Genomic DNA, 25,560 nt, shown 5'->3' with positions numbered 1-25,560 from the left:
GACGGTGTATCCATGATGATGTTACAAACTTTCAGGGATTATGGGGGATGGTAAATGGATCAATTTGAGAAAACAGATACGCGAAATAGGTAACAGTGGAGAAGACTTATTAGGTAAAGCGACCCTAAGCAGAATGGGAAAAGCTGCGGAAGAAGATTGTGATTTGGGATAAGGACAGAAACAACTTGATTGTGGTAAATAGAAAGCTAAGGAATTGGTGTGCTTGCTTTATGAACATGGTTATGAGAACATACAACAGATAGCAAAGTAGTGGTACTTGTAATTAAAAATAGCGAACAACATAAATTATTAATGTAGATCCAGTGTGATTTATTTCACATAAATAATGCTATCTAACCATACCCATGCAACTGAGTTTTGATAAATGCCAACTATTGTAACTATTGTTGAAAAGGCACAACGTTTCGGAAAGTAATAAGGTCAGCACTGTTTATATTAGAATGACCGTATTTATTACGTATGTAAATCACAAGTGGATACAGTGAAACAATAGACTTGGAGATTATAATCGTGACGTGTCAGAATGGAAAAAGAAACCGTAGTGTGTAGGTGATGCTACTTGATGGTGGCTCAGCCAATCATATCAGTATATATAAATATTCTCAATAACTAGACAGATGTTTAATTTGTTGTGTAACCTATCCTTGTCAAGTAAAGGAGTAAACATTTGCAATGAATTCCTCAATAAAATGTGTGTTCCCTTATTTATGGAAATGATTGAATTGAGAATTCAAGACTGGATATAACAATATTAAGGAGGATACAACTTAACAGTGTCTTTTATCACTGAGTTTGTTGTTTACTATGGAACAAGTCATACTGATGAAGGTTTTTTAACGTGGGGATACAAGGCATAATAATTACCCTTCATGATGTTTGTAGCAGACACTAGCCTGTAACTGAGCATGAAAATCAAATTCAGAAAGAAAAGAAATCAAAATTTTCTGCAGAGTGGATTAATTGAAAGAAACCTTTTAAAACTAGAGTATACTTTGTGCAGGGGGTCATTCCATTGCTATATTTATTTTTAAGTAAGCTGAAAGACACTGGAAACATGTTTGGAAGGAAATTTGATGAAGGAAGAATGTGTATTCATGGCTAGCAAAAACATAACAGATTACGGGGCTCTTCAGTGATGGCATGTGCATTTTTGCATATCCAATAAATAGTTTTAGAAATAATAGTAACCAGAAGAAGAGAACTATACAGTTATATTTTCGTGCTGTATATAATTTATACCATTACTAAGGAATAAAAATATTTATTGTACTGTTATTCTATTATGTGTATGTGTTCTTAATGGCTGATTGTAGAGATTGTGATATTAGTCTTAATATGTAGCTGACTAGCTTTAACCTGTCAATTTACGTATTAACTATTGATAAAAGTATTGGAAGGGTCTGAACATAAAAATAAGAATTTTTCATACAGTGTATCAGATTGTAAGTATTGGAAAGGAACAAAAATTCTAATATATATAGAGATAGAAACTAGAAAAGGAACACATTCTGTATTAGGATAAACAAAGTGGCAGGTCAGTGTGGAAAAAGGGAGCGACAGAAAGAGTACACAAGGACAAACATGAAAACACAAAAGGACAAGGACATCTTCAAATAGAGGCTCTCACCTCATCAATCCCACTTCTATAACCACGTCTTCTCAGCCCACAAGCTCATTTCTACTTTCCAGCTCCACCAGGAAGGTGGGCATTGACAGATCTTGACAGATCTTCAATCTTGATGTGGGAAGTGTAATATAAGAAGTAGCTCATGAAAAGGAAAGAAACATAAGACAAAGATAACTAACACAACGTGTCTAGGAATACAAAATGATTTCCAGTTTATGGGTGTGATGATGTCTCTTTGCCTTTGTCACGAGAACTAATAATGTAAATTTCCATTTTGATTTGGATGATTAGGTGCCGTGGATGGTCATTTAAAAGTCTGATTAGTATTTGTTTATTGCCGAGTAATACTGTTAAACAGCCCCTTTTTTTCTAATGTGAGGAGAGATCCCAACCACGTACTCCATTCATACTTGACACAGCCTCTTGCTGGTCATCCCTATGCTTTGCTTCCTGAGAAGATACTACAGCTGTTCTATTATTGCTGAAGGGTTTTATTGATATGTTGTAATTTTTTTTTAAAATCACAAGCTCGAAGTTTAAGTTAAAATGTTTATGGAACACTAATTTATACATTCCTGAAACTCTTCTTTCATCTAGAAACACATGATTTTCTAAAAATCAGATCGAATGGAAAGTACAAACGTGCCACTCAATGTTTATAATTTTGAATGCACCAATTTGTAGTTTGCTCTCTTCAAATTTCTCACCAAGAAATATCACCTATGTCTTCTACAGACAAACCAACCAGAATAATAAAATAAATATTAGATATAATCATTGTATAATTTTATATATTATCAAGGGCCATAATAAAACACGTCCCTATTTTTGTTGTTCTGGTGCTGGTAAAAATGACTCGAGGGTGGAGATGATACATTTACTGTTGTAAAATGAGGCCACTGGCTAAGAGGCCAGTATCATGAACATAAAACCACCAAGACTATTACGTGATTTGCAGAGGTATGTAGTCATTCCGAGATATGTATGTCATTTATATTAATTAAAGATGCCAAGTGTTTGCCTCTTTCATTGTAATTACATTAAGAACTTGAAATTTTAGTTCAGTACCTTTTAATATCTGCAATGGCTCTGCACAACTAGATTGTATAGCTGACATGGTGGAAGGAGAAAATTCATTCCATAGTATGTGTGTGTCCAGAGACTCATTAGTTTTTTTCCCATTCCCCCATAGAATGTACATGAATATTTAAAAAAAAAAAAAAAAGTGGGGGCGCAGAATTAGTTTCTTTTCTTAGGGTCACCCTAAACATGACACATCTGTCCAAAACAGTTGCCAAAATGAACACTAGAAATCAATTAAATAACATGGGCTTCCTTAGCTTCAACTCTACTCGTGGATTGGTTTACCCTATGGCTAGATATTGTGCTCCTGCATTGGTTGAATAGTGCTTGTACCAGACTTGTTCACACCCAACTAAATTAAACTATGCAGATTAAATCAGGACTACTCCAACTTTCTGCTCATACTTGGCCACATAGTCCTTGCTGTAAAAGTTGCATGATAATACTGTATTTTTCATTGAAGGAATGAGTTTTCTTCTTGTATTTCTAAGCTTCATAATACATAATATGAACTCAAGTTTATATGTGTGTTGCTAACCAATGCTAATTTCTTCTTCTGCCTAGTCCAACAGCTTCAGGTATGATATAAACTACCTTCTAGAAGTGGCTTTCAATAAATTATAACATTTGCATGTAATTAAATTTATTTTTTATATGAAGTATTATGTAAAATTCCTATTGTAGTGTTTTTCTCTTTAATAAATGAGCAAGAGAGTTTGTATCTAGTGAGCATAACATAAGGCTATCAATAGACCCCATACATACAGTAGTCTTGACCAGCAACAGTTAATATTATGTTTTCAAATCACTGGTGCCATGTGAAGATTTCCCCTTAGCAAAATTTGTTCACGGGAAATACTAATTTGAATTTCGTAGATGATTTAAAATTTGCCTGGTATTTTTGGTTAGTAAGTGCACCTTGTGCAAGCAGTTCCACTTCACACTTAGCCATTGATTTTCATTTGCCATTTCATGACATGTATACACATGTGTTCAGTAAGAATAACATAGATACATGGTCAGTGCATGTGGGGTTTTTTTAAATGAAAAGTTGCATCTCGTGGCTGTGGTCACAATACCTTTAATGTTACATGACTCAAGTGAAGTTTATTGTACAAACTGCTGTGTGTTCCTTCCTAGTACTATGGGCTCTCCCGATACATTTAATGCACATCTGTGCATGGTTGTGGCATATTCCATTTATTTCTTTTGTATTATTTTTTGTTCATAATTGCTCTTACTTTGTGCTTGTCTTTTATTTTAAAATATAATTTTGTTGATTTCTTGATTTTGGTTTATTTTACTCGCATGTCAGTCCTGCAGAGATTGCTGTTAACTTTGATTCGTAATTTAGCTATGCTGAATTTCTGAAATAGGTCAGTATCTAAGTAAATAATAATCCAAGTGATCGAACTTTGTTAGGTATCTTCTTTGATAAAGATATGTATGTATTATTCCTTGATGAGTATTGTAATGGTCCGAAACTTGCCTCTGGACACAGCTGTTCATTATTTAGATATCAGTTGTTGTATGTAGAAGTATTGCACTGGCACTGTAATATTCTAGTGGTTAGCTTGCCTGGTGGCCATGATCGTTAAAATGCTTAGTCTATATGGTCTGACACTGTGGTTAGCCAATGACTCCCATTAGTGGAAAAGAATTTTACCATCAGAATGTTGGCCGGCATGTTAGGGGAAGTGGTGGTACACAATTTATAATCATTAGATTACGTGACAAAAGTCTGGATTCAATTCCGAACCTCTCCACAGTGTTCATATGGAGTGAAGGCATATGATGCTGTGGATGGTGATTCCTTAGGGACGTAAGGCTTTGAGCAGACCCATTGGTGTTATTCAACATGGGCTGTGTGCCAACACCGTGTTTTATCCTCTCCCTACCCCATTATCATCATCCCACTTCCAGATGCACAGGTCGTCCATAGGAGTCAAATAGAAAGACCTGCACCAAGTAAGCCGAACATGTCCTCAGACACTCCCAGAACTAAAAGCCATACGATAAGAAATTGGTGGTATATAGAAGACATACAACTTAATTTATAGTTGAATGCTCGATTGCGAACTTGACACTCTAGCATCAGCGCCCATAGATTCTACAGGCTTCTGTTCTTTAGAAATTGTCCAAGCCTGTAATTTTTGCAGGCTCAAGAATAAGGCTTAATTTAAAATCCCCATCCAAAGTATTGACGTGCTTAGTTATAGCTACATGTTCATGGGAGTTGGTAGTAACAAGTTCTGTCGTTAGATGGCACTTGACAACAAATTTCAGTATATTTTTCACGGATCAAGATTGTGGTGCAGAATGTAATGTATCATTTATGATTGTAGGCACGAAAAATGCTAAGAGAAAATGAAATAATACAGAAAGTGATGTAAACAACTCTTGATAGAAAAATAAATTGTGAGGATACTGCTCGTGTGAAGATCGTGTCATAAATAATTTTAAGTAGGCCTAAATTGTACCGGTTTGAATACAGCTTTTCAAAGTTTAAGTGTAGGCTTTGTAATGAAAATATTGATAAGGGATGCGATTTTCCACAACAAGAAACAATATAATAGCTTGTGAGTTAGTTACTGGGTAGCTCAAATTAGTTCATGTGTAACTTGTATCCCTTACAAAATCTGCATTTAACATTAATAGAGAAACAAATTGGTTGAATGACCTTTTTCTTTTTTTCTTTTTTTTCTTTTTTTCTAGTTTACGTAGTGATAAACAACATGGCAATACTTGTGCAGTATTCAGAATTAGTGAATGCTTTAAACGAGGTAGAAATTTGCACCTTTCAGAGGGTGTATCATGAATTAAAATTTGGATAAGTAAAAAACAGGAACAATTTTAAAATCACTCAGAGTGTTTGGATTCAGGGGCAAGTACAAGATACGGAATTTTACCTCAGTGTTAAATCTAAACAACTCTGGCTGCATCTGATCAGGGAAGACTTAATCGAGGAAGATCAAATTCATGTATACGACACTTATAGATCTGGAAAAACCATTTAATTACAATGATTAGTCCAAGCTTTTGGAGATTTTTAATATGGTTGAGATTAAGAACAAAGAAAGGAAGATTATCTATGAAAATTAGAATGCAGTAATTAGAATTGAGTTATATGAAGGAGAAGCAACTATCCAGAAATGAATTAAGCAAGGTTAAAGTTTACTGTATTTAGAACAGGCATTGAAAGGAATTGAAGAGAAATTTGGGAAAGAAATCACATTTCAAAGAGAGGAAATTAAAATTCTTTAAGATTTACAGATAATAAGGTTTAGAGAAGAAGTTACCTTATCAGAGGAAGGAACAATTTGGCTTCATGCCTGGCAAGAGCACAAAAGACCCCATCTTTGGCTGAGGCAAATCATGTAAAAGTTTTGGGAAAAACAGATATACCTCCACCTAATGTTTATAGATTTGGAAAAGGCCTATGATGGAATGCTGACTTAATAGGTATGACGAGAAATGTCCCTGAGAAATATGTTAAGAAACTGAGTGAATTGGCTATGTGCTGTGATTCACATAGCTATGAGCTTGCATTCTGGAGATGGTGGGTTCGAACCCCACTATCGGCAGCCCTGATTATGTTTTCCATGGTTTTCACACTAGGCAAATGATGGGTCTGTACCTCAGTTAAGGTCAGGACTGCTTCCTTCCCAAATCCTATCCCTTTCCTATCCCATCATCATAAAAAAAGACCTAACTGAGCCGGTACGATATTAAAACACTTCAAAAGAAAAAATATATATTAGATTGGTACAGGAAGTGTATGGGCAGACGTGAGGGCAAACATCCACAGTGGTACTGGAGAAACAGGGGACTTCAAAATAAAAATCTGCATGTACCAGGGATCTGCTTCAAGTCCATTCTCCTTCAGGTTGCAGAGCTAGGAGGAAAAAAATGCAAGAGCTACAATTGCGGTGATTTGGCCATGTCACAAGAAGAGAGGAGGATTATGTGAAGGAAATGGGCGATGAAGATGGAGATTGAGGATGAATGGAAGAGGGAATAAGAATGTGAAGGGGACCAATCTTGGAAGACCTGAAGGAGGAAAACCTGCATGAGCAGTGAGCACTGGACAGAGAGAAATGGAGGAAGCTCATCAAACACAGAGACCTGTATAAAGACAGGAAAAGCTAGAAGGAGGAGGTTATTTATTTTTTTCCAATTTTGCTTTACGTCACACCGACACAGATAGGTCTTATGGCGACAATGGGATAGGAAAGGAGTAGGAGGGAAGCGGCATGGCCTTAATGAAGGAACAGCCCCACCATTTGCCTGGTGTGAAAATGGAAAACCACGGAAAACTGTCTTCAGGGCTGCCAACAGTGGGGTTCAAGCCCCCTATCTCCCGGATGCAGGCTCACAGCTGCGCGCAACTAACCGCACGGCCAACTTGCCTGGTGAAGGTTATTAATGGTTATGAATTTCATGTTTTTGGTCCGTATTGAACTGAGAATAATATATAAGTCCCACAAACGAGCCACATACAACAGCCTAGTTCACCGAGCCTTCAGCATACCTATGTCCAATAAAGATCTAAAAAACGAACTCAACACAATCCGCGGAATCGCAAAATTCAACGGCTTCAGCAATCATTTTATAGAAAGGATAATCAATAAACACAAACATCGCCCAAAAACTACCCTCAAAAAAGAAATAACCAAACCTCTAACATTTTCCACCTTCACGTTCAACAATGATATCTACAAGTTAACCAACATCTTTAAGAAACAAGGCGTTAAAATAGCCTTCAAAACCAACAATAAGAACATGAACGTTTTATACAATACTTCACACATCAACAAGACCAGCAGTTTTTTAAAATCAGGAGTTTATAGGATCAAATGTACCACCTGTAAAAAAACCTACATCGGGCAAACCGGGAGAAACTTCATTATCAGATACCACGAGCACACTAACGCAATAAAATACAACAGGTTTTCAGCCATCGGCCAACACATGCAAGATTATAACCATAATTTCACCAATATTGAACAAGACATGGACATCCTCGTATTAGCAAACAAGGGCCCTTTACTCAACATAATGGAAAATTACTACATACACCTAGACCAATACTTTAATGCCAGTCACAATCTCAATGAAATCTCAGAGAAACCCAACATACTCTTCGATCTATTTATCACTTTCCTCAGAAACAATAATGCAGCCAACCTAAACTCAATCCTAAATTTAATCAAAGGTACTTTTCCAAGACAATTACACTTTCTCCCGCACCCTTCAGCCCCACCTTTAGCCCTCTTCCTAACCCATATATAATTTTATATATGTCATTTCAATACAAGAACTTACTGATTTCCATGATTATAATTTTTACAACACCCCATTTATACTTTATTCTTTGTTAAAAACCTCTTAGTATGTATATTCCTTGTATTATTAACTATTACCATAATAACATCTCATTTCACTTGTTATTCTTTAAAATAACATTTTCTTAGCATTTCGCCAAAAGTGATCTTTGCTCCAATATGGCTAATGATGACCCCTAGATGGGTCGAAACTAGTACCGTGTAATTTATAATTTTGTGAATATATTTTAGTATTGAAAAGGTGGAAACGTTTACGTTGTTATTATTATTACTTATATATTATTGGTGAAGGTTATTTTATCTGAGTGCAGAGGATCCTAGAGAAATCATTGAATGGTATAACCAGACTTGATAGAAATAATCTAAAACTAAAGAATGAAATCAGATGATGTAAGAAATAAGAGTTTAGGAATTGAAGTCGTCAAGGAAGTACATGATATTGTTATTTAGGTAGTAGAATAACCAGTGATAGCAGAAGTAAGGGGAACATAAAATGCAGACTTGTCCAAGCAAGGAGGATATTTCTTAAAAGAAATTTGTTCTTCTCATACTAAATGTACATGAATGTCCGCATCCTAAGGTGTTGCAGCTCTTTTCAGGCACACTCCCAATGGAGATAAGCTGGATATACCTATGTAACCATATACTAAGCCCTCCTACCAGTTTTGGGAATCAATTCTGGACCCCCACGGATAGCCGCTAATAGCGTTAGCTATTACACTACAGAGGTGAATTCTCGTCAAACCTAAATACATGTTTTAGAAAGATGTGTTTGAAGACTTTTAGATTTATGCCACGTGAAACAAGACAAACTTTACGTTTCACAAAGGCTGTGTGGTCTCACTTCAGGTGGAAGAAACCCAAAAGACTACTCAAGTCCTATAGTACAAGTCTTCAATCTGCAGGACTGATGTGTCCCTATTATTTTCATTTTAGTTTATTTTAGTTTTTTCTCTCCCGCCTCCTCCTTGTTAGTGGTGGGGAACCGTCGAGCGTGTCAACACCACTCTTTTCTCTCAGATGTGACGGATGTTCGGCGCATGGAAACCGCCCTTCTACACCTGCTTGAAGACTTCCATTCTGGCAAACTGCGAGCCTTTGGTGAGTATACTCAGGTTGGTAATGAGTTATAGGAAGATAGAAACTAGCTCTGTGTTTGTCTCCTCATGTTGCATGGTATGTAGTTTGGATCAGAGTCTTTGAACGAGAAGTGATACTTTTGGAATGTATTTTACACCAGAGGTAATTGAATAGTGAATTGAATTCATAAGCAGCAACAAAATACAAGAGTTCAAACGTGACCCAACTAATAAATTTCAAAACAACTTAAAATAAACATTCAAAAAAAACAGATCTAATCCTCACCAGAGAAGAAAAAGAAAAACTTATCACAAACTCCAAAATCCCAACACTAAGAGCACTCACCAAAGTACACAAAGACACAGGTCGCATCAGACCTATAGTAAATTTCAAAACCACACCAAGTTACAATGTAAACAAATTCTCAACAAAATGTAAAAGAAAAGATGAAAATGAAAAATGATAGGTCGATTAAAAACATATTAGAACTAACGAAAGAATTAAATAAACTGAAATTAACAGAAAGCATGAGAATTATATATTTTGACATAACCAACATATACACCAACATACCAATAGAGGAGCCTGTTAAAATTATAGAAAAGCATCTAAAAGAAAGCCATTCAACCTGAAAAAACATAAGAAATAATGAATCCATTGAAAACGACCTTAAACCAAAACACGTTCATGTTTAACAATAAAATATATTCACTAAAAGAAAAGAATTAACCATGGGTTCACTATTATCAGGAATAATAGCAAACATATTATTAAATAACATTGAGAACGAACTCTTAACCTACCAACGTGCCAAAGGAAAAATGCACTGGAGCAGATATGTGGATGATGTACTGTGCATATATGTCATAAATGCAGAACATTTACTAGACACACTAAAGTCTTTACATGGTGCAGTCAAGTTCACAGTAGAACCAGAAACAAATGGGAGAATCGATGGGGTTTTTTTTTTTTTTTTTTTTTTTTTTTTTTTTTTACAAGTTGCTTTACGTCGCACCGACACAGATAGGTCTTGTGGCGACGATGGGACAGGAAAGGACTAGGAGTGGGAAGGAAGTAGCCATGGCCTTAATTAAGGTACCTCCCCAGCATTTTCCTGGAGTGAAGATGGGAAACCACGGAAAACCATCTTAAGGGCGGCCGATAGTGGAGCTCGAACCCAGTATCTGCCGAATACCGGATACCTGCCACACTGAAGCGACTGCAGTTACCGAGCTCAGATCAACTTTCTGGACATCGCGATCAGTAGAAGTAAAGATAAAACTATCTTACGAAATATGCAAGAAACCAACTCAAACATCACACACAATAGACAATGATTCTAATCACCCAACCTCACAAAAGTTAGCTCAGAAGGTATTATTTCCATAAACCAGTGTTACCGTGTTGGTGAAGAACTGGTCATCATTTTTTTGGTGAACACCACAAAGAACAGAACAATTCTGACTAGTCCCAGTTCTGAATATTAATGCAGCAATTCCCTTGAGGAAAGAGGAAACTAGCAAAGAAATTCCCAGAACCTAGTCCAGCATTTCATAACTATAATTATGTTGTGCATTTTGACATCCTTTCAACTGCAATTGATTTTGAAAGATGACAAAGTTTTCTTCTTAAAAATAATTTGTAACTGTGCTAGTAATTCTCTCCAAGTGTGGCGAGATTCAATTCTGCAACCTTGAGCACTTAACCATCAGACTGGTGCTGATAGAGTAGGTGGGGTGGTTAATTTGTGTATATATTCCTGCTGTGAGATATCACGAAAAGACCACCCACTAGTGTTACAGCTTCCAGATGACCATTATGTGCAGAAGTGAAAAACAAGTTAATTTGGTACCTTTATTGGGTTCTTTTAATAGCTACACAACTGTAGGTACGATTTCATATGCAGTTGTTTCCATATACGTTGGAACATTTGTCTGCTAACACTGACCTACTGTGCCAGTTTCCATATTGATTTTAAGAAATTATGGTCAAAGCACATGCAAGTATCACCAATAACACCAAAGGTGCATGTATGAGGAGTTCCTATTATTCGCCAACTTCACTGACCATGACAAGGAAACCGATTGGTGAAATATTCTCTTGTTTGATGAAGTCTGCATGTGATCAACTTCATGATCTGATCCCTACTAACTTACACTATAGTCAGACAAAATTTCTTACAAAGAAATTACCAATGCATAGTCTGCTTATTCAGTACTGTGCATACAAACATTTAACAATAGTACATGTTTCGAACCCTAATGGGACCTTCTTTACCTAAATAATCTAGACAGTGTTATAAAACTAGACAGAATGAATAATTAATAACCAACGTAATATAATATTGGTCAACAAGTCCAAATAGAAACACTTCAAGAAAATAAAATGACATATTTTATACATACATACATACATACTAGGGTGGGCCAAAAAAACTCGAATTCTTTTTTCCAAGTCATAATACCACGGAAAAGTTGCAAATTGAGGAGAATAAAACGGGGTAAAAGAAGAAACAAAATAGGTTCATTTCTTTTGGTCACGCACGTGCTCTAAAGTTTGCCGAAATTCGGAAAAATGTATATTTTTATGATAATTTTCTACCTTGCCTAACTTGTCAATATTTATATGTAATAGCTCTAGCCGACTCTTACTCCAACCAATAATGATTTAGAAAAAAGAATGGTTCAAATCTGTTAAGGTCTTCCGCTCGCGCAGCAGCTGTCAAAAATCCAACAAATTCTCGCACGGGTCAAAGACACTGACGCTCAGCCTACCTACCACTCTCGCCACCACACCGTGCCATTGTTGTGTCAGTTTGCACTTATCCCTCGTGTTTGATGTGTGTTTCATTCGCTCTTCCAGTTACTATTGTGGCATTTGCATCTCCCATATTGCGATGTTTGTTTTGTGTTATGACATTTTTGTGTAACTTTGTGACTTAACAGTGGTATACTATGGCTGTACCTCAGAAACTCATCACAAGACAGGTATTTGATTGTCCTATATTTACTGCACCTAAAGACTTTTCATCAAACAAGCTTCCTACTGGTGAGGATGTGATTCAGTGTTGTTCACAGGAGAGATACCGCTTGGCGCTTAAAGTTTATAATAAGAGAGTCAGTTTTTCACATGTTGCAAGTACAGTAGCTAACAAAATAATTGGTTTGTATCAGAAAGCATCCATCCCAACTGTTACATATAAAATAATTGTGCAACTTATAAAAGCGTTGCATGATAAATATTACAACATTCGAAAATTATATACTCGGGATAAGAATAAAGATTTGTTTAAGCAGAAAATTGAGGAGTTTAAGCAAAAATGCTCACTTCTTTTTGACGTATCGGCTTGCAAATGCCCAATTGTTGTTAATTGCATTTGTAACAGAACCCCTGATATATGTAAATGTGATATAACTGTCAACTGTGTGCAAAATCAAACAAAATACCTGCTATTGAGCTAAGATTTGTTTACTTATTACGAGCACACGGAATAGGAAGAATTGGAGGGTTGGACGTGTCTGAAACAAAGAAACATATTAAATCATTGGAAAGGAGATCGCGTGACAGCCATTTAACTCTGGATGATGAATTTGAATCTCATCTGAAACCCTCGTGCTCCTATTCAAATGTAAATATTGTTGAAACTGATGATGAAGACCAATATCTTGGTTGCTATCGCTACCTTTACTAGAAGGATAACAGATTTAACTTTAGCTTGTCTGATAAAAAGTCTTTATGTGCAGTAAGTATAGGGTAATCAAATACCTGTCTTGTGATGAGTTTCTGAGGTGCCATAGTATACCACCGTTAAGTCACAAAATTACACAAAAATGTCATAACACAAAACAAACATTAAAATACGGGAGATGCAAATGCCACAATAGTAACTGGAAGAGCGAATGAAACACACATCAAACACGAGGGATAAGTGCAGACTGACACAATGGCAAGGCGTGGTTGTGAGAGTGGTAGGTAGGCTGAGCGTCAGTGTCTTTGACCCGAGCAAGTTACGACGAGCGCGAGAATTTGTTAGATTTTTGACGGCTGCTGCGCGAGCGGAAGACCTTAACCGATTTGAACCATTCTTATTTCTAAATCATTATTGGTTGGAGTAAGAGTCGGCTAGAGCTATTACATTTAAATATTGACAAGTTAGGCAAGGTAGAAAATTATTGTAAAAATATACATTTTTCCTGGTTTCGGCAAACTTTAGAGCATGTGCGCGACCGAAAGAAATGAACCTATTTTGATTCTTTTTCTACCCCATTTTATTCTCCCCAATTCGCAACTTTTCCGTGGTATTACGACTTGGAAAAAAGAATTCGAGTTTTTTCGGCCCACCCTAATACATACATACATACATATCCCTCGTCGTTCCATCTGCTATTAATAATCGTGACCATAATGCCCGGTATTGGGTCCGTATTGACTTGATCACAATAAATAGAGAGGTGGATGATCCGCCTAGTCAATACTATGTGTTCATTTTTTTATATTTCCTTTCACCTTTACATTATGTCTAGTACATGTTTTGAGAATATGCACATTCTCTTCTTCAGCTAGTTAAATTAAAATTTCTGTATACAATAAGACCTAGTGAAAATGGGAGCCCCCATTAAGAAATCTAAAACTATGACCAGTACAATGTAACATGTTAAAAATTGAAGGATGGGGGCATGGAATTAAATTCCATCTTGTCATATACAATAAAACACAGTAGGATGATGTCTATATGACCGCAACTGACAGTTGCATGACAGCCTTTGCACTACTTATAACATCGACCATATTAAGCTCATATCAACCTGGCTGCATAACACACCTATTAACAGAGGGTATTGGCTTAACAACAAGTTTTTATACCATTTTATATTATTCTTAATACCACCCCATCTGAATTTTACAAGAATGTATTGGAACATCAAGGACACAGTGACTTCACATCACAACAGGACTTATAGCTCAACATATTTATCCGTATAGACATCATCCTACTGTGTTTTATTGTATATGACAAGATGGAATTTAATTCCATGCCCCAATCCTTCAATTTTTAACATGTTACATTGTACTAGTCATAGTTTTAGATTTCTTAATGGGGGCCCCCATTTTCACTAGATCTTATTGTATACAAGAATTTTAATTTAACTAGCTGAAGAAGAGAATGTGCATATTCTCGAACCATTTACGAGACATAATGTTAAGGTGAAAGGTAAATATTAAAAATTAACACATAGTATTGACTAGGCGGCTCATCCACCTCTCTGTTTATCGTTCCATCTATACGATGGGTCAGCGAATGAAGCCCCTCCACCAACTTCTGTGTTTGTACTTTTCTTCTTCTTCAATGTTGTCCCAGTCCCCTCCTTGTTGCTGAATGTCATTTTCACCATGTCTGTATATCGCATTCTTGGCTGCCCTCTTGGTCTTGAATATTTTAACTGCAGATCATACATTTTTCTGGGTATGCAATCAAGATCCATCCTTCGCATGTGACCGTACCATTTGAGTCTACGCAGAGTTATGTTATCTTGCATTCTGGCAACCTGAGCCATGTCTCTGATGTTCTCATTACGAATTTTATCTCGTCTTGTTTTGCCAACCAACGAATCTCATTTCAGCTGCTTGAATCCTTGCTTCATCCTTTTTCTTCATGGTCCAGGTCTCACTCCTATATGTCAAAATTGGCATGTAAATAAGTCAGATAAATTGCTCGCTTGCATTTCAATGGTACTTTTGGGTTCCATATTAGGTCTCGGGCAGCTCTATAAAATGTTCCTCCAGCTTGAATCCTGCTGGTAAGTTCCTCTTCAGTGGAGCCTGTTGCTGATATCATGCTTCCTAGATATTTGAATTTGTGGGACATCTTGAGTTGTTTACCCTCTATTTCAATGTAACCTTCAGGTTGACCATTTCTCTGCATAACCAACACTTCACTTTTTCCTGACTGAATCTTAGGCTGTACCCTTGAGCTGTTACTGTCCATTCATTGATCTGATCCTGAAGTTCCTCCTTGGAATCTCTCTATATGCAGATGTCATCAGCAAATAGCATGACTTTCATTTTGTTGTCACCAACGTTTTGGCATACTTGAAGTTGAATCTCATTCATCCCAGTAATGAAGAGAAGAGATGACAGAACTCCACTTTGTCTTAGGCGTGTAGTTATTCTAAAGGGTTCCGGCATTCCTGATGGTGTTTTGACGGGACTACTGATGTCTTCATGTAAATTCTCATTTCGTTTTATTATGTCATTATTGATTCCACTGTTTCTCGGCACTTCCCAGACTTTGTCCCTGCTTACAGCATCAAAGGCCTTTTTGATATCCAGGAAGGCCAGCCAAAGGACCTTATGTTCATAACACTTCTCCATTAGCTGACGCTTTTACTTTCACTGTAGTGTTTAACAGATGGTTCACCTATAACTGTACACTTTAAATTCTGTCTTCAGCCCAGAGGCCGGCTGAGTCCCCAAAATATCACCACCAAATATAATGTAGTTATAGGAAAACTGCTAAAACCAGTGGCAGTGTCATAATGAGATGTACAAAGCGTAATGAGGAATGAGTTAGCTTTTTTTTTTTTTTTTTTAGAGATAAAAAGTGCTATTGCAACACAGCTGACCCTGTGAGTAGCACCATCCATTATATCCACACACACTAGTTGTGCTCTAAATGTCATTACTCAGTAGCTTCCATACTTGTTACAGCCATAAATTAGACTGAGACTATATAGAAGCCATATTTTGCTCTTTCCTGAGCCAAGAGACAGATAAAAAAATACTCCATCCATCACAAAATAGCAACAGGTAGATATCAGACAATCTATGGTAAAATCATAGGTTCGTCTACAGAAGTGAAAATATAAGATACCTATTTGAAGCACTATTTTTCACCCTAGAGAATGAAACTTTCTGGGAAAAGCCAGCCTAAAAATACTATACCTAGGCACACACAGAGAATTTATAACCATGTGTATCAGTGGGTGGTCTCTTCTTTTTCTTGCCTTGATTGGACCACCAGTGAAGGTTTCTCTCCTCTTACACTGGCACTTTAGACAGAACAAAACGCTGTTTGCTGCTAGGTACAGCTTCACTATTTTCTTCAGAACATTTTTGGGAAGCTCGGCTTATCCTGACTACTCTCAGACTTTGCTACTATTTGTAAGAGTAACAGAGTTTTGTATTCATTTGAGACCATTGTGTTCAGGTAAGGACTGCAGTATGGAACAGATGACAGCAATCCGAGAGCAACAGGAACGTCTGGCTCGGTTACATTTCGATCTGGGAGCACAGCAGGAGTTGTTTGCCCCACTAAGCGACGAAGGACTGCGAGCTGGTCAGGAGAACATGCAACGCCTCATGGAGAGCCTGGAGCAGCTGAGTGTATCCATCGAGCGCCTTCACTCCTTCTCGAGCGACAGCCGGGAGAGCAGTTTGCTACAGGACTAGCACATGCTGGACCAAGCTCGACGCAAGAGCTGTCCGCCTTCCGTCTTGGTTGCACAGTGTTCATCCCATCCTGATGGAGACAAGTCAACCATTCTCTGAACACATGTTTAACTGTCTGGAAAGAGTTCAAACAGCCTCGTAGGAACAATTGAGAAGCTAGGTGAAGACTCAGAGTCCTGCCTCTAAGAGAGGCTCTTCTGAATATTTTTTGGCAAAATAGAATTTCAGTATTATATTTCATTATTTCTCATACTTGTATGTTATATGTTATGTCACCCTAAGGTGATTTTAATTTATAACCATTTGTATATAAGAAGCCCTTTAGCTGGTAAAAGACATGATCACCTCATAGTGGCTTTTTGGATTGACAGAGTTGTAACAATGATTTTTTTTTTTTTTTTTTTTTTTTTTAATATCCATAAAACTGTTACCTCTTTCCCTCATGACCTCTCTTCTAAATATTTTCTTTACCCACCTTGATTCATTGACGCTTAATTTTATTTATTATAAGATAACAAAGGTAATGAATAATTTTATCTAGATTATTTTATTTACGTCTGCAGAAGATGTATAGAAATTGCTTGATGGTATGGAGACTGTTTTGGAGAGGTAGATTCATACAAGATGAAAAATTAATCCTAAACAAAAGTAATGGAAAGCAAAAGCAAAGCAAAGTCACCTCCATACAGGCCATGAAGGCCCTTGGAGGGGTGGACGGTAAAGGCTTCCACTACCCGTAACCTCGGCACTTGATGGGTTTGAGTGTTTAATGGAAAGAACTTGAACAAAATTAGAGTTCATAGGAAATGTTCGATTAAGAAAAATCTTACAGGAAGTGGATAAATATTGTTATTTGTGTAGTAGAATAATTAACAGTGGCAGAAGTAAGGAAGACATAAAATACATACTAGAAAAGCAAGGGGAGCCTTTCTTAAAATACATTTGCTCATTTCAAATCAGCGGTGGCTGGTCCAAGTTAGAATGGGAGGGTAGAACACAGATTTTACTGAGAACATGTACAGACCTATACAAAAACTTAACCAATTTATGTAGCTCCAACACACTTCTCTGGTAGACAGACTTACAGCTCTCCCAGTCTGATGGCAAGCAGATGCTGCTGCTGCTGCTTCAAATATAGATGTGCCTATGTTAGAAAAATGTTTTTGAAGAATTTTGTATGGAATGTGGCATTGGGGAACATTGACAGTAATTAACACGGACATAAAGTGCATAGAAGCTCTTGAAATGAGGTGTTACAGAAGAGTGCTGAAGGCAAGATGAGTAGATTAAATCACAAATGAAGGGATAATGAATTGATCTTATGAGAAGAGAACGATTTGATGAAATCTGAACAGAAGTGATAGATTGATAGGATACATCTTGAGACACCCAGGACTTGATTGGTTAGTTTTTGAGGATAATGTATAGGATAAGAAAAGCAGGGGAAGGCCAAGGCTTGATTATAACCAACAGATTAGAGTAGATGTAGAATGTATTAGTAACATTGGTTAGTGCAGGTTAGGGTGGCATGTAATTTGCATCAAACCAGCCTATTGACTGATATCCCAAAAACAACATCCATAATAGGGTAAGTCACCCTATTTACAGTAAACAGTACTAGATAGTTTCAATGAATATCAATATTGTATATAAATAATACAAACTAAGTGAGGTGATACAGAATAATAACTGTACCATCTGGTGATGAATGTAGAATATTGGAACTTAAAATGAGAGAGAAAAAAGGCAAGATACAAGTAGGGAAATAAAATATATATTTTTAAATAATAATGATAATAATAAAAATTGAAAAGAAATAATGCTTACTTTCTCGTAAATATTGCCAGAATTCCACAAAGTACTGGAGTTTGACTTGAATGGAACCTTACTGTTACATCTCATTCAAGACATTTCAAAGAATGTATTCCTGTATTTGCAGATTAAACAGTTGTTAAAGAAAGCCAGAAAGAATACCATGGTTATGAAATATCAATAATTATTGGAAATTCAGGGCTGTTGTTATTACTTCATCTTGGGACATTGTGGTCAATTGCCCAATGTACTCCTAGAATTTAAGTGGGGAAACTACTGTGAGAATGTATCCTGTTCTGTTCTCGCAGCCAAGCCAGGAATGATACCTGGGCTGACCTGACAGGAAACTAGACATGAACTGTTCACACACCAAATTGTTACCGAGCAAGTGGCTGAGCAGTTAGGGTCACATAGCTGATGGCTGGCATTCGGAAGATAGTGGGTTCAAACCCCCACTGTCAGCAGCCCTGAAGATGGTTTTCTGTGGTTTACCATTTTCACACCAGGCAGATGCCGAATTGAGGCCACGAGACCGCTTCCTTCTCACTCCTAGCCCTTTCCTATCCCATTGGTCTCAGTGCAGCATAAAGCAAATAATGCCTACAAGCGACATTTCAGTATCAATGGCTGTGACTATATATAACCATATGACATCCTTTTATATAAAAAAGTATCCTTGTCTCTACAACCAGCATCATGTGCATTTTTTTGTATGTGTGTGTATGTATCTAAAAACCATGCAAGGTAGCAATTTTAGTTAGTGGAAACATAAACTGTACAACTACATCATCAGTCATCATTGTGCAAAGCTCCATTTTAATGTAAAACTATAGTTTATTCACTTGTCCTTTTCTGAATGTTAGTGTATAAAATTACAATGTGAATTACGGCTTCTAATGTTTGTAGCATATGTTTATGTGTGTATATTAATGTCTATAATTTTCATGTAAATGGGGCTATATACTTTCCTTATTTATACCCAAAGGTTGTAATTACTGCAGTTGTGTCACGAAGCTCTTTAGAACTAGTTGATACTAATGAATTAGTGAACTAGGCTGAGTGGTTCCGACAGTAGAACTCTGAACTCAACTTGACAGTTTCGATACCGTCTCAGTCTAATGGTATTTCAAGGTGCTCAAATGTGTCAGCCTTGTGTCAGTAGATTTACGAGTCATAAAACAACTGCAAGACGAAATTCTGACACTTCGGCATCACCAAAAGCCATAAAAGAGTTAGTGGAACATAAAACCAGTAACATTATTATTAATACATTGGTGAAATATTGTAAGTTTAAACTTTTTCTGCAAAATATTGTAGTATTTATTGCAGCATAAAAACTACACCAAATGAGTCAAGAAAAAAGGAAAAAAGAACAATTAACATTTCCAAACTTTAATCCATGTGAAAGCAATATCACAATATTGTTAACTTCTTTCATAGCGAATCTTTCTTTGTAGCCATGTCAGACCAATTTATTCTGCAACTTTGATGCATGATGAGTGCTCAGCCCGAAGACTGGCTTGGACCTCAAAAACTCAGCCATCCACCATCATAGGGGCCCAGGCGTCACTGAAGAGGTGTACTAGGGAAATGAGGAGTGAGGTAGTTTCCTGTGCAACTTTGAGCCGGGGTAAAAGAAAATGTTTAGTTCTTCACAACATCCAAACGTTAGGAATTAGGAAGAAAAGGTTAATAGCATGCAAAGGACTAGGCAGATGTTATTATTGGAATGCTCCAAATCTCAAGAATACTGAGTAAATTACTTTGATGTTTCATCATCAGTTGAAACCAAGAACTCTGAACTCTGTCATGTATTGTTAGGTAAGGTCAAGTTCTCCTTCTGGAGTGGTGGCCAATTAGGATAGACAGGTATTAGTCCAATGCAGTGCCTCTTACAAGAAGAATATTGAGGTTTCTCAGAACAAGTTTCTTTGATAATTACTTGTTGATTTCACCCAGCAATTTTCTGTTTAAAATTGAAAGATCGATTTAAGGAATCTGGTTTGATAGAACACAGTTCGGGTTTAGGAAAAGTTATTGCACTGAAGCTGAACTTGTAGGATTCCCGCCGGATAGAGTAGATATTTTAGATTCAGGTGATCAAATGGAATGTATTGCAATTGACCTATCTACTGCTTTTGATAGGGGAGATCATGACAGACTGCTGACAAAAATTAGTGCAAGTGCACTTGACAGAAGACTGACTGAATGGGTGGCTATATTTCTAAAAAATGGAACTCAAAGAATTGGAGTAGGTGAAACATTATCTGATCCTGTAATCATTAAGAGGGAAATTCCTCAAGGAAGTACTTTTGTTTTCTTATATACCGTATTTCTCTGAATGCAAGATGACCCCCACTTTTCTTCAAAAAAATTAAGTCAGGCTAAAATAAGTGCTTTGTAAAATCATATGAGTGCCTTTCTTACGCATTTTTAGACTATTTTTGTCTTCACGCCAGAGCCAGACATTGGCTTTAGTTATACTGTATTTTTTTTGCAGCTGCATAATTATTCATTATTTCTGCAGGTTTAATAGCCATTAACTTAAAATTGGCATCATAATATCAAAGAGAACCCGTAGAAAATTTGCCAGCAATACCTGTTCCACGCGTCTCTACAATACGATGGTCCATCAGGAAAATATTCCTGTTAGTTTAACTCCACGTCAAGTACAACCAGCTGCCGTTACACGCACGTGTAGCTTGCGGGTTCGGCCGACTTCGGCGCTAGCGATGTATAGGCCTAATAACGACGTGGATGTTGAAGGTTAACGTGCAAGTTTATTGCACCCTGGTATGGCCATTCCGTCCTTACGTTTTTCGCGGATATACCTCACAATTTCATCTTCAGCTTCTTTAAAGCATCCTTGTTGGGGACCACTGAATGTATTTTTTGTACAGTACAGTACGCATTTTTATTTGGCTTTACGCTAACGCTGAATATTGACTTTAGTTAGGCCTATGCCATATTTTCTTGCAGCTGCACACTTATTCTTAATTTCTGTGTGTTTAATAACCATTAAATTAAAATTGGCATCATAATATCAACAAGAACCCGCAGAAAATTTCCCGGCAATACCTATTCCACGTATCTTTACAATATGACGATCCATCACAAAAATATCGCTGCTGTCTATAAAACCTAATTTTACTAAGCGTCAGGTACAGTAGACACGTTATAACTCTGCCATTGAGTAGCCATGGCCTTTCTAAGAATTTAATAATGATGTTATTTGTTTTACGTCCCACTAACTACTCTTTTACGGTTTTCGGAGACGCCGAGGTACTGGAATTTAGTCCCGCAGGAGTTCTTTTACGTGCCGGTAAATCTACCGACACGAGGCTGACGTATTTGAGCACCTTCAAATACCACCGGACTGAGCCAGGATCGAACCTGCCAAGTTGGGGTCAGAAGGCCAGCGCCTTAACCATCTGAGCCACTCAGCCCGGCATTCTAAGAATTTGAAGGCTCGCATGTTTTGATGCCATTCTGCGGATTTGAGAAACATTTTTGAAGAGGCTAATAGATGCAGTGACATTACACAAAGGTACTGTACAACCTCTTGCCACGGCTAGCAATGTATATTAAAGAGGCAGACGTTGATTGTCAAAGAGTTTTGTGTACGCGCTAGCGGATGTTAAAAAGCAGCAGCATGGTTACCATGGTAGCTACCAGTGGTGTTCATTACTGTTACGTCGTGAATGCAAGACGACCATTGATTTTTCACATGAGATTCTGGGAGAAGACAGTCTTCTTGAATTTGGAGAAATATGGTATATAAATGATATGAGTAAAGAACTGGAATCAGAGATAAGGCTTTTTGGGGATGATGTCATATAAAATTATAAATAAGGTACAAGATTGCGAGTAACTGCAAAAAGACCTCAACAATGCCGTGAGATGGGCAGTAGGCAATGGTATGAAAGTAAACTGGATGAAAAGTCAAGTTGTGAGTTCCACAAAGAGGAAAAGTCCTCTCAGTTTTAATTACTGTGTTGATGGGGTGAAAATTCCTCATGGGGATCATTGTCAGTACCTAGGTGTTAATATAAGGGAAGATCTTTATTGAGGCAATCACATAAACAGGACTGTAAATTAAGGTTACAGATCTTTTCATATGGTTATGAAGGTATTTAGAGGGTTGTAGTAAGGATGTTAAGTAGAGGGCATATACGTCTCTGGTAAGGCCTCAATTAGAGTATGGTTCCAGCATATGGGATCCTCACCAGGATTACTTGATTCAAGAACTGGAAAAAAATCTTAAAAGTAGCTCGATTTGTTCTGGGTGATTTCTGGCAAAAGAGTAGCATTACCAAAATGTTGCAAAGTAGGGTTGGGCACTATGTCCCTGTTTCGGCACACTGTGCCGGTGCACAGTTATGTAATACACTTTCATGCTGTTATGCTCTTTGCACTTCGAATTCCTTCCCTCTCAACTTCCATTTACCTCCTTTAATATCTCGAAAATTTCCCTCAACACTTTCTCGGGGATTGACGTTAAGAATTAATTTGGACTTTAAGGAAACTTTTAAGCCCAAGAAAAATATAGGTCATCGCTTTGGAATTAAAAATATAACTGGATGAAAACATTGTTGTACTTTCATGCTGTTATGCTCTCTGCACTTCAAATTCCTTCCCTCTCAACTTCCATTTACTTTCTTTAATATCTCAAAAATTTCCCTCAACACTTTCTCGGGGATTGACGTTAAAAATTAATTTGGACTTTAAGGAAACTTTCAAGCCCAAGAAAAATATAGGTCATCGCTTTGGAATTAAAGATATCACTGGATGAAAAAATGTTTACACTCCAGCACAGGGCGGCACACAGCCGGTAGCGACAGTCAGACACAGCCAAGGCCAACTAATCTATCTAGTGCGGCCTTCACACAGCACATTCAGTACAGGCACATTCCAGCTGATGCGGAGCATGTCATGTTGCCTCTCGGAAGTTCTCTCTACGACGCAGTTACAGTCCCGTGTCCCAACACTCTGTACCGCAACACTCCGTCGCAAGCTCCTATTGTTGCGGAACAACTGAATGTTCCGGTCTGCCCAACCCTATTGCAAAGTTTGGGCTGGGAAGACCTGGGAGAAAGGACTAAGCAGTATGTTCCGAGCTGTCAGTGGAGAGAGATTGCATGCAATGACATTAGTTTGAGTGGTGTTTTTAAATATAGGAAAGATCACAGTATGAAGATAAAGTTGGAATTCGACAGGACAAATTGGGGCAAATATTTGTTTATAGGAGAAGGAGTTAGGGATTGGAATAATTTACCAAGGGAGATGTTTTATTTATTTTCATTTTTGTTAATTGTGTAAGAAAAGACTAGGTAAACAAGTGATAGGGAATCTGCCACCTGGGAGACTGCCCTAAATACAGATCATTGATTGATTGATTGATTGATTGATTGAATCTGACAGGATTCTTTTGTACAGAAGCAATAAAAACTATTGTCGTGAAAATTATTTTTTATTGTAAATGTGAATAGAATGTAACGTTTTTAACAACTGTAATAGAAAAGTGAACTAACTAGAGATGTGCCTAAAATTGTAAGGACATTTCTTAAGAAAATTGGATTTCATTAATAACTTGGCAGTCCAAATATGTATCATCTGTAATGAAGTAATAAAGACATTCGTAAGTACTCTAATTGTTGACTCCATCTCTTCATAATTACTCATCTTCAATAGGGATATTAAGAATTACTTACTAGGGCCTTAATTTTGATATTGTAAGGTTCATTACCTGCTACTTGTTGATACTGCATGCCTGGTTGCCTCCTCAGATACTTAAGTAGTGGCATTAATGCTACAAAAAATAGCATTTTCAACTTGCCCAAGTCATAGCAGATGCCTGCAATGTTTTATATTCACTAACAAACCTGTGTTCATTTATGTGAAAATATCCATATTTAGCTTTGTAAACTTAATTCCTTTCCTTCTGTAACTTAAGAAAATCAGCACTCATATAACTATAGTGATCAATGTCTTAATTTATTAAAAACTGTTGTTGTATTATAACACAGACTCAGTATATCTACTTTGTAGATTTTACCCAGTGAAAGTCTCAAATGAGTGCTCATTTCCTGTGTTTGTTTGGTTCAAAAGAAAATTAGATTATAGAATTATGCTACTGGAAGTTTTTTGCTATTTGCTTTACATCGCACCGACACAGATAGGTCTTATGGCAATGGACTGGAAGTTTTAAAAGGCAGATCTTTATTTTTTTCCAGTGATGAAATAAATGAATAAAGTTACAGACATTAAGTACTCTGATTTTGTAGTTAAAGCTATCCTGCTGTGTTTCAGTGGTATTTGAATCATATCGTTCTTATAAATGGCAACATTTCATCAACAATTTTCCTAGGCATGAATATACACACATTTTGCCATCTGTGTTCTTCCTTACAAGGAAAGTACTGAGGTCATCATTTATCTAAATACCATTTTGAAAAATTAAAGCAACTTCCATAAAGAAGGAAGTTCTGGTATCTTATTTATGTTAAAGCTTTTCTTTTTTTGCTCTCATAAAACACGGACTTGAAGTCTTCAGTGACAAATCTTTAAAATTGTTTCAGAGAATTTAACCTCACAATATTATAGCTACTCTCTTTGGACCACTGGGTCTGTCTGCTGGAAATTTGTACTGTTACCTATCTGGGACTTACGTAGCCTGGATATAGAAAGATAGGAACATCCCAAGGAATACTTCGACCTAGTCTCCTATATTGTTGTTGTTGTTGTTGGTCCTTATAAGGACCGTTTCCATGAAGTCTTGCCATTGTGATATGTTTTAAGCCAGGAGATCCCAAGGATTGTCTGGCTGCCAATGTTGTTGCTTTCTTAGCACCTCCCAGGGGTCACGTGTAGGGCACTTTGAGGTTAAACCTACGGACGTGAAGCAACAGCGTACCCCCAGTGAGAAAACTTTAAACAATGGCCTTCCCCAAGGTTCTGTATTAGCTCCTCTGCTTTTCAACCTGTACATAGCTGATATACCTGAAACTAGCTCTAGGAAATTCAGATATGCTGATGATTGGGCTCTGGCAGTACAAGATAAATTCATGGAAAACACTGAAGAAACACTGACGGCTGATCTTACCACCTTGGGACAGTACTTTCGCAAATGGAGATTACAACTGA

General features: G+C 37.1%; 1 protein-coding gene across 3 annotated transcripts in view; it reads left to right on the top strand.

Moving 5' to 3' along the window:
* LOC136865988 (coiled-coil domain-containing protein 28A) overlaps positions 1 to 24,068 on the top strand; it is a 113,133-nt gene extending 89,065 nt beyond the window's left edge. For 2 of the 3 annotated variants that reach the window (XM_067142584.2, XM_068226583.1), the window contains exons 5-6: positions 9,052 to 9,177; positions 16,364 to 24,068. In XM_067142584.2, the coding sequence (XP_066998685.1) occupies positions 9,052 to 9,177; positions 16,364 to 16,605 (368 nt within the window). In that variant the 3' untranslated portion in view covers positions 16,606 to 24,068. The remainder of the gene's footprint in view (positions 1 to 9,051; positions 9,178 to 16,363) is intronic. The other variant, XM_067142585.2, reaches the window with a different exon arrangement.
* Positions 24,069 to 25,560: the final 1,492 nt, after the last annotated feature.

Source organism: Anabrus simplex, chromosome 3, assembly GCF_040414725.1.
Source record: "Anabrus simplex isolate iqAnaSimp1 chromosome 3, ASM4041472v1, whole genome shotgun sequence".
Taxonomy (NCBI): Eukaryota; Metazoa; Arthropoda; class Insecta; order Orthoptera; family Tettigoniidae; genus Anabrus; species Anabrus simplex.
This window is presented reverse-complemented; position numbering and strand designations above follow the sequence as displayed.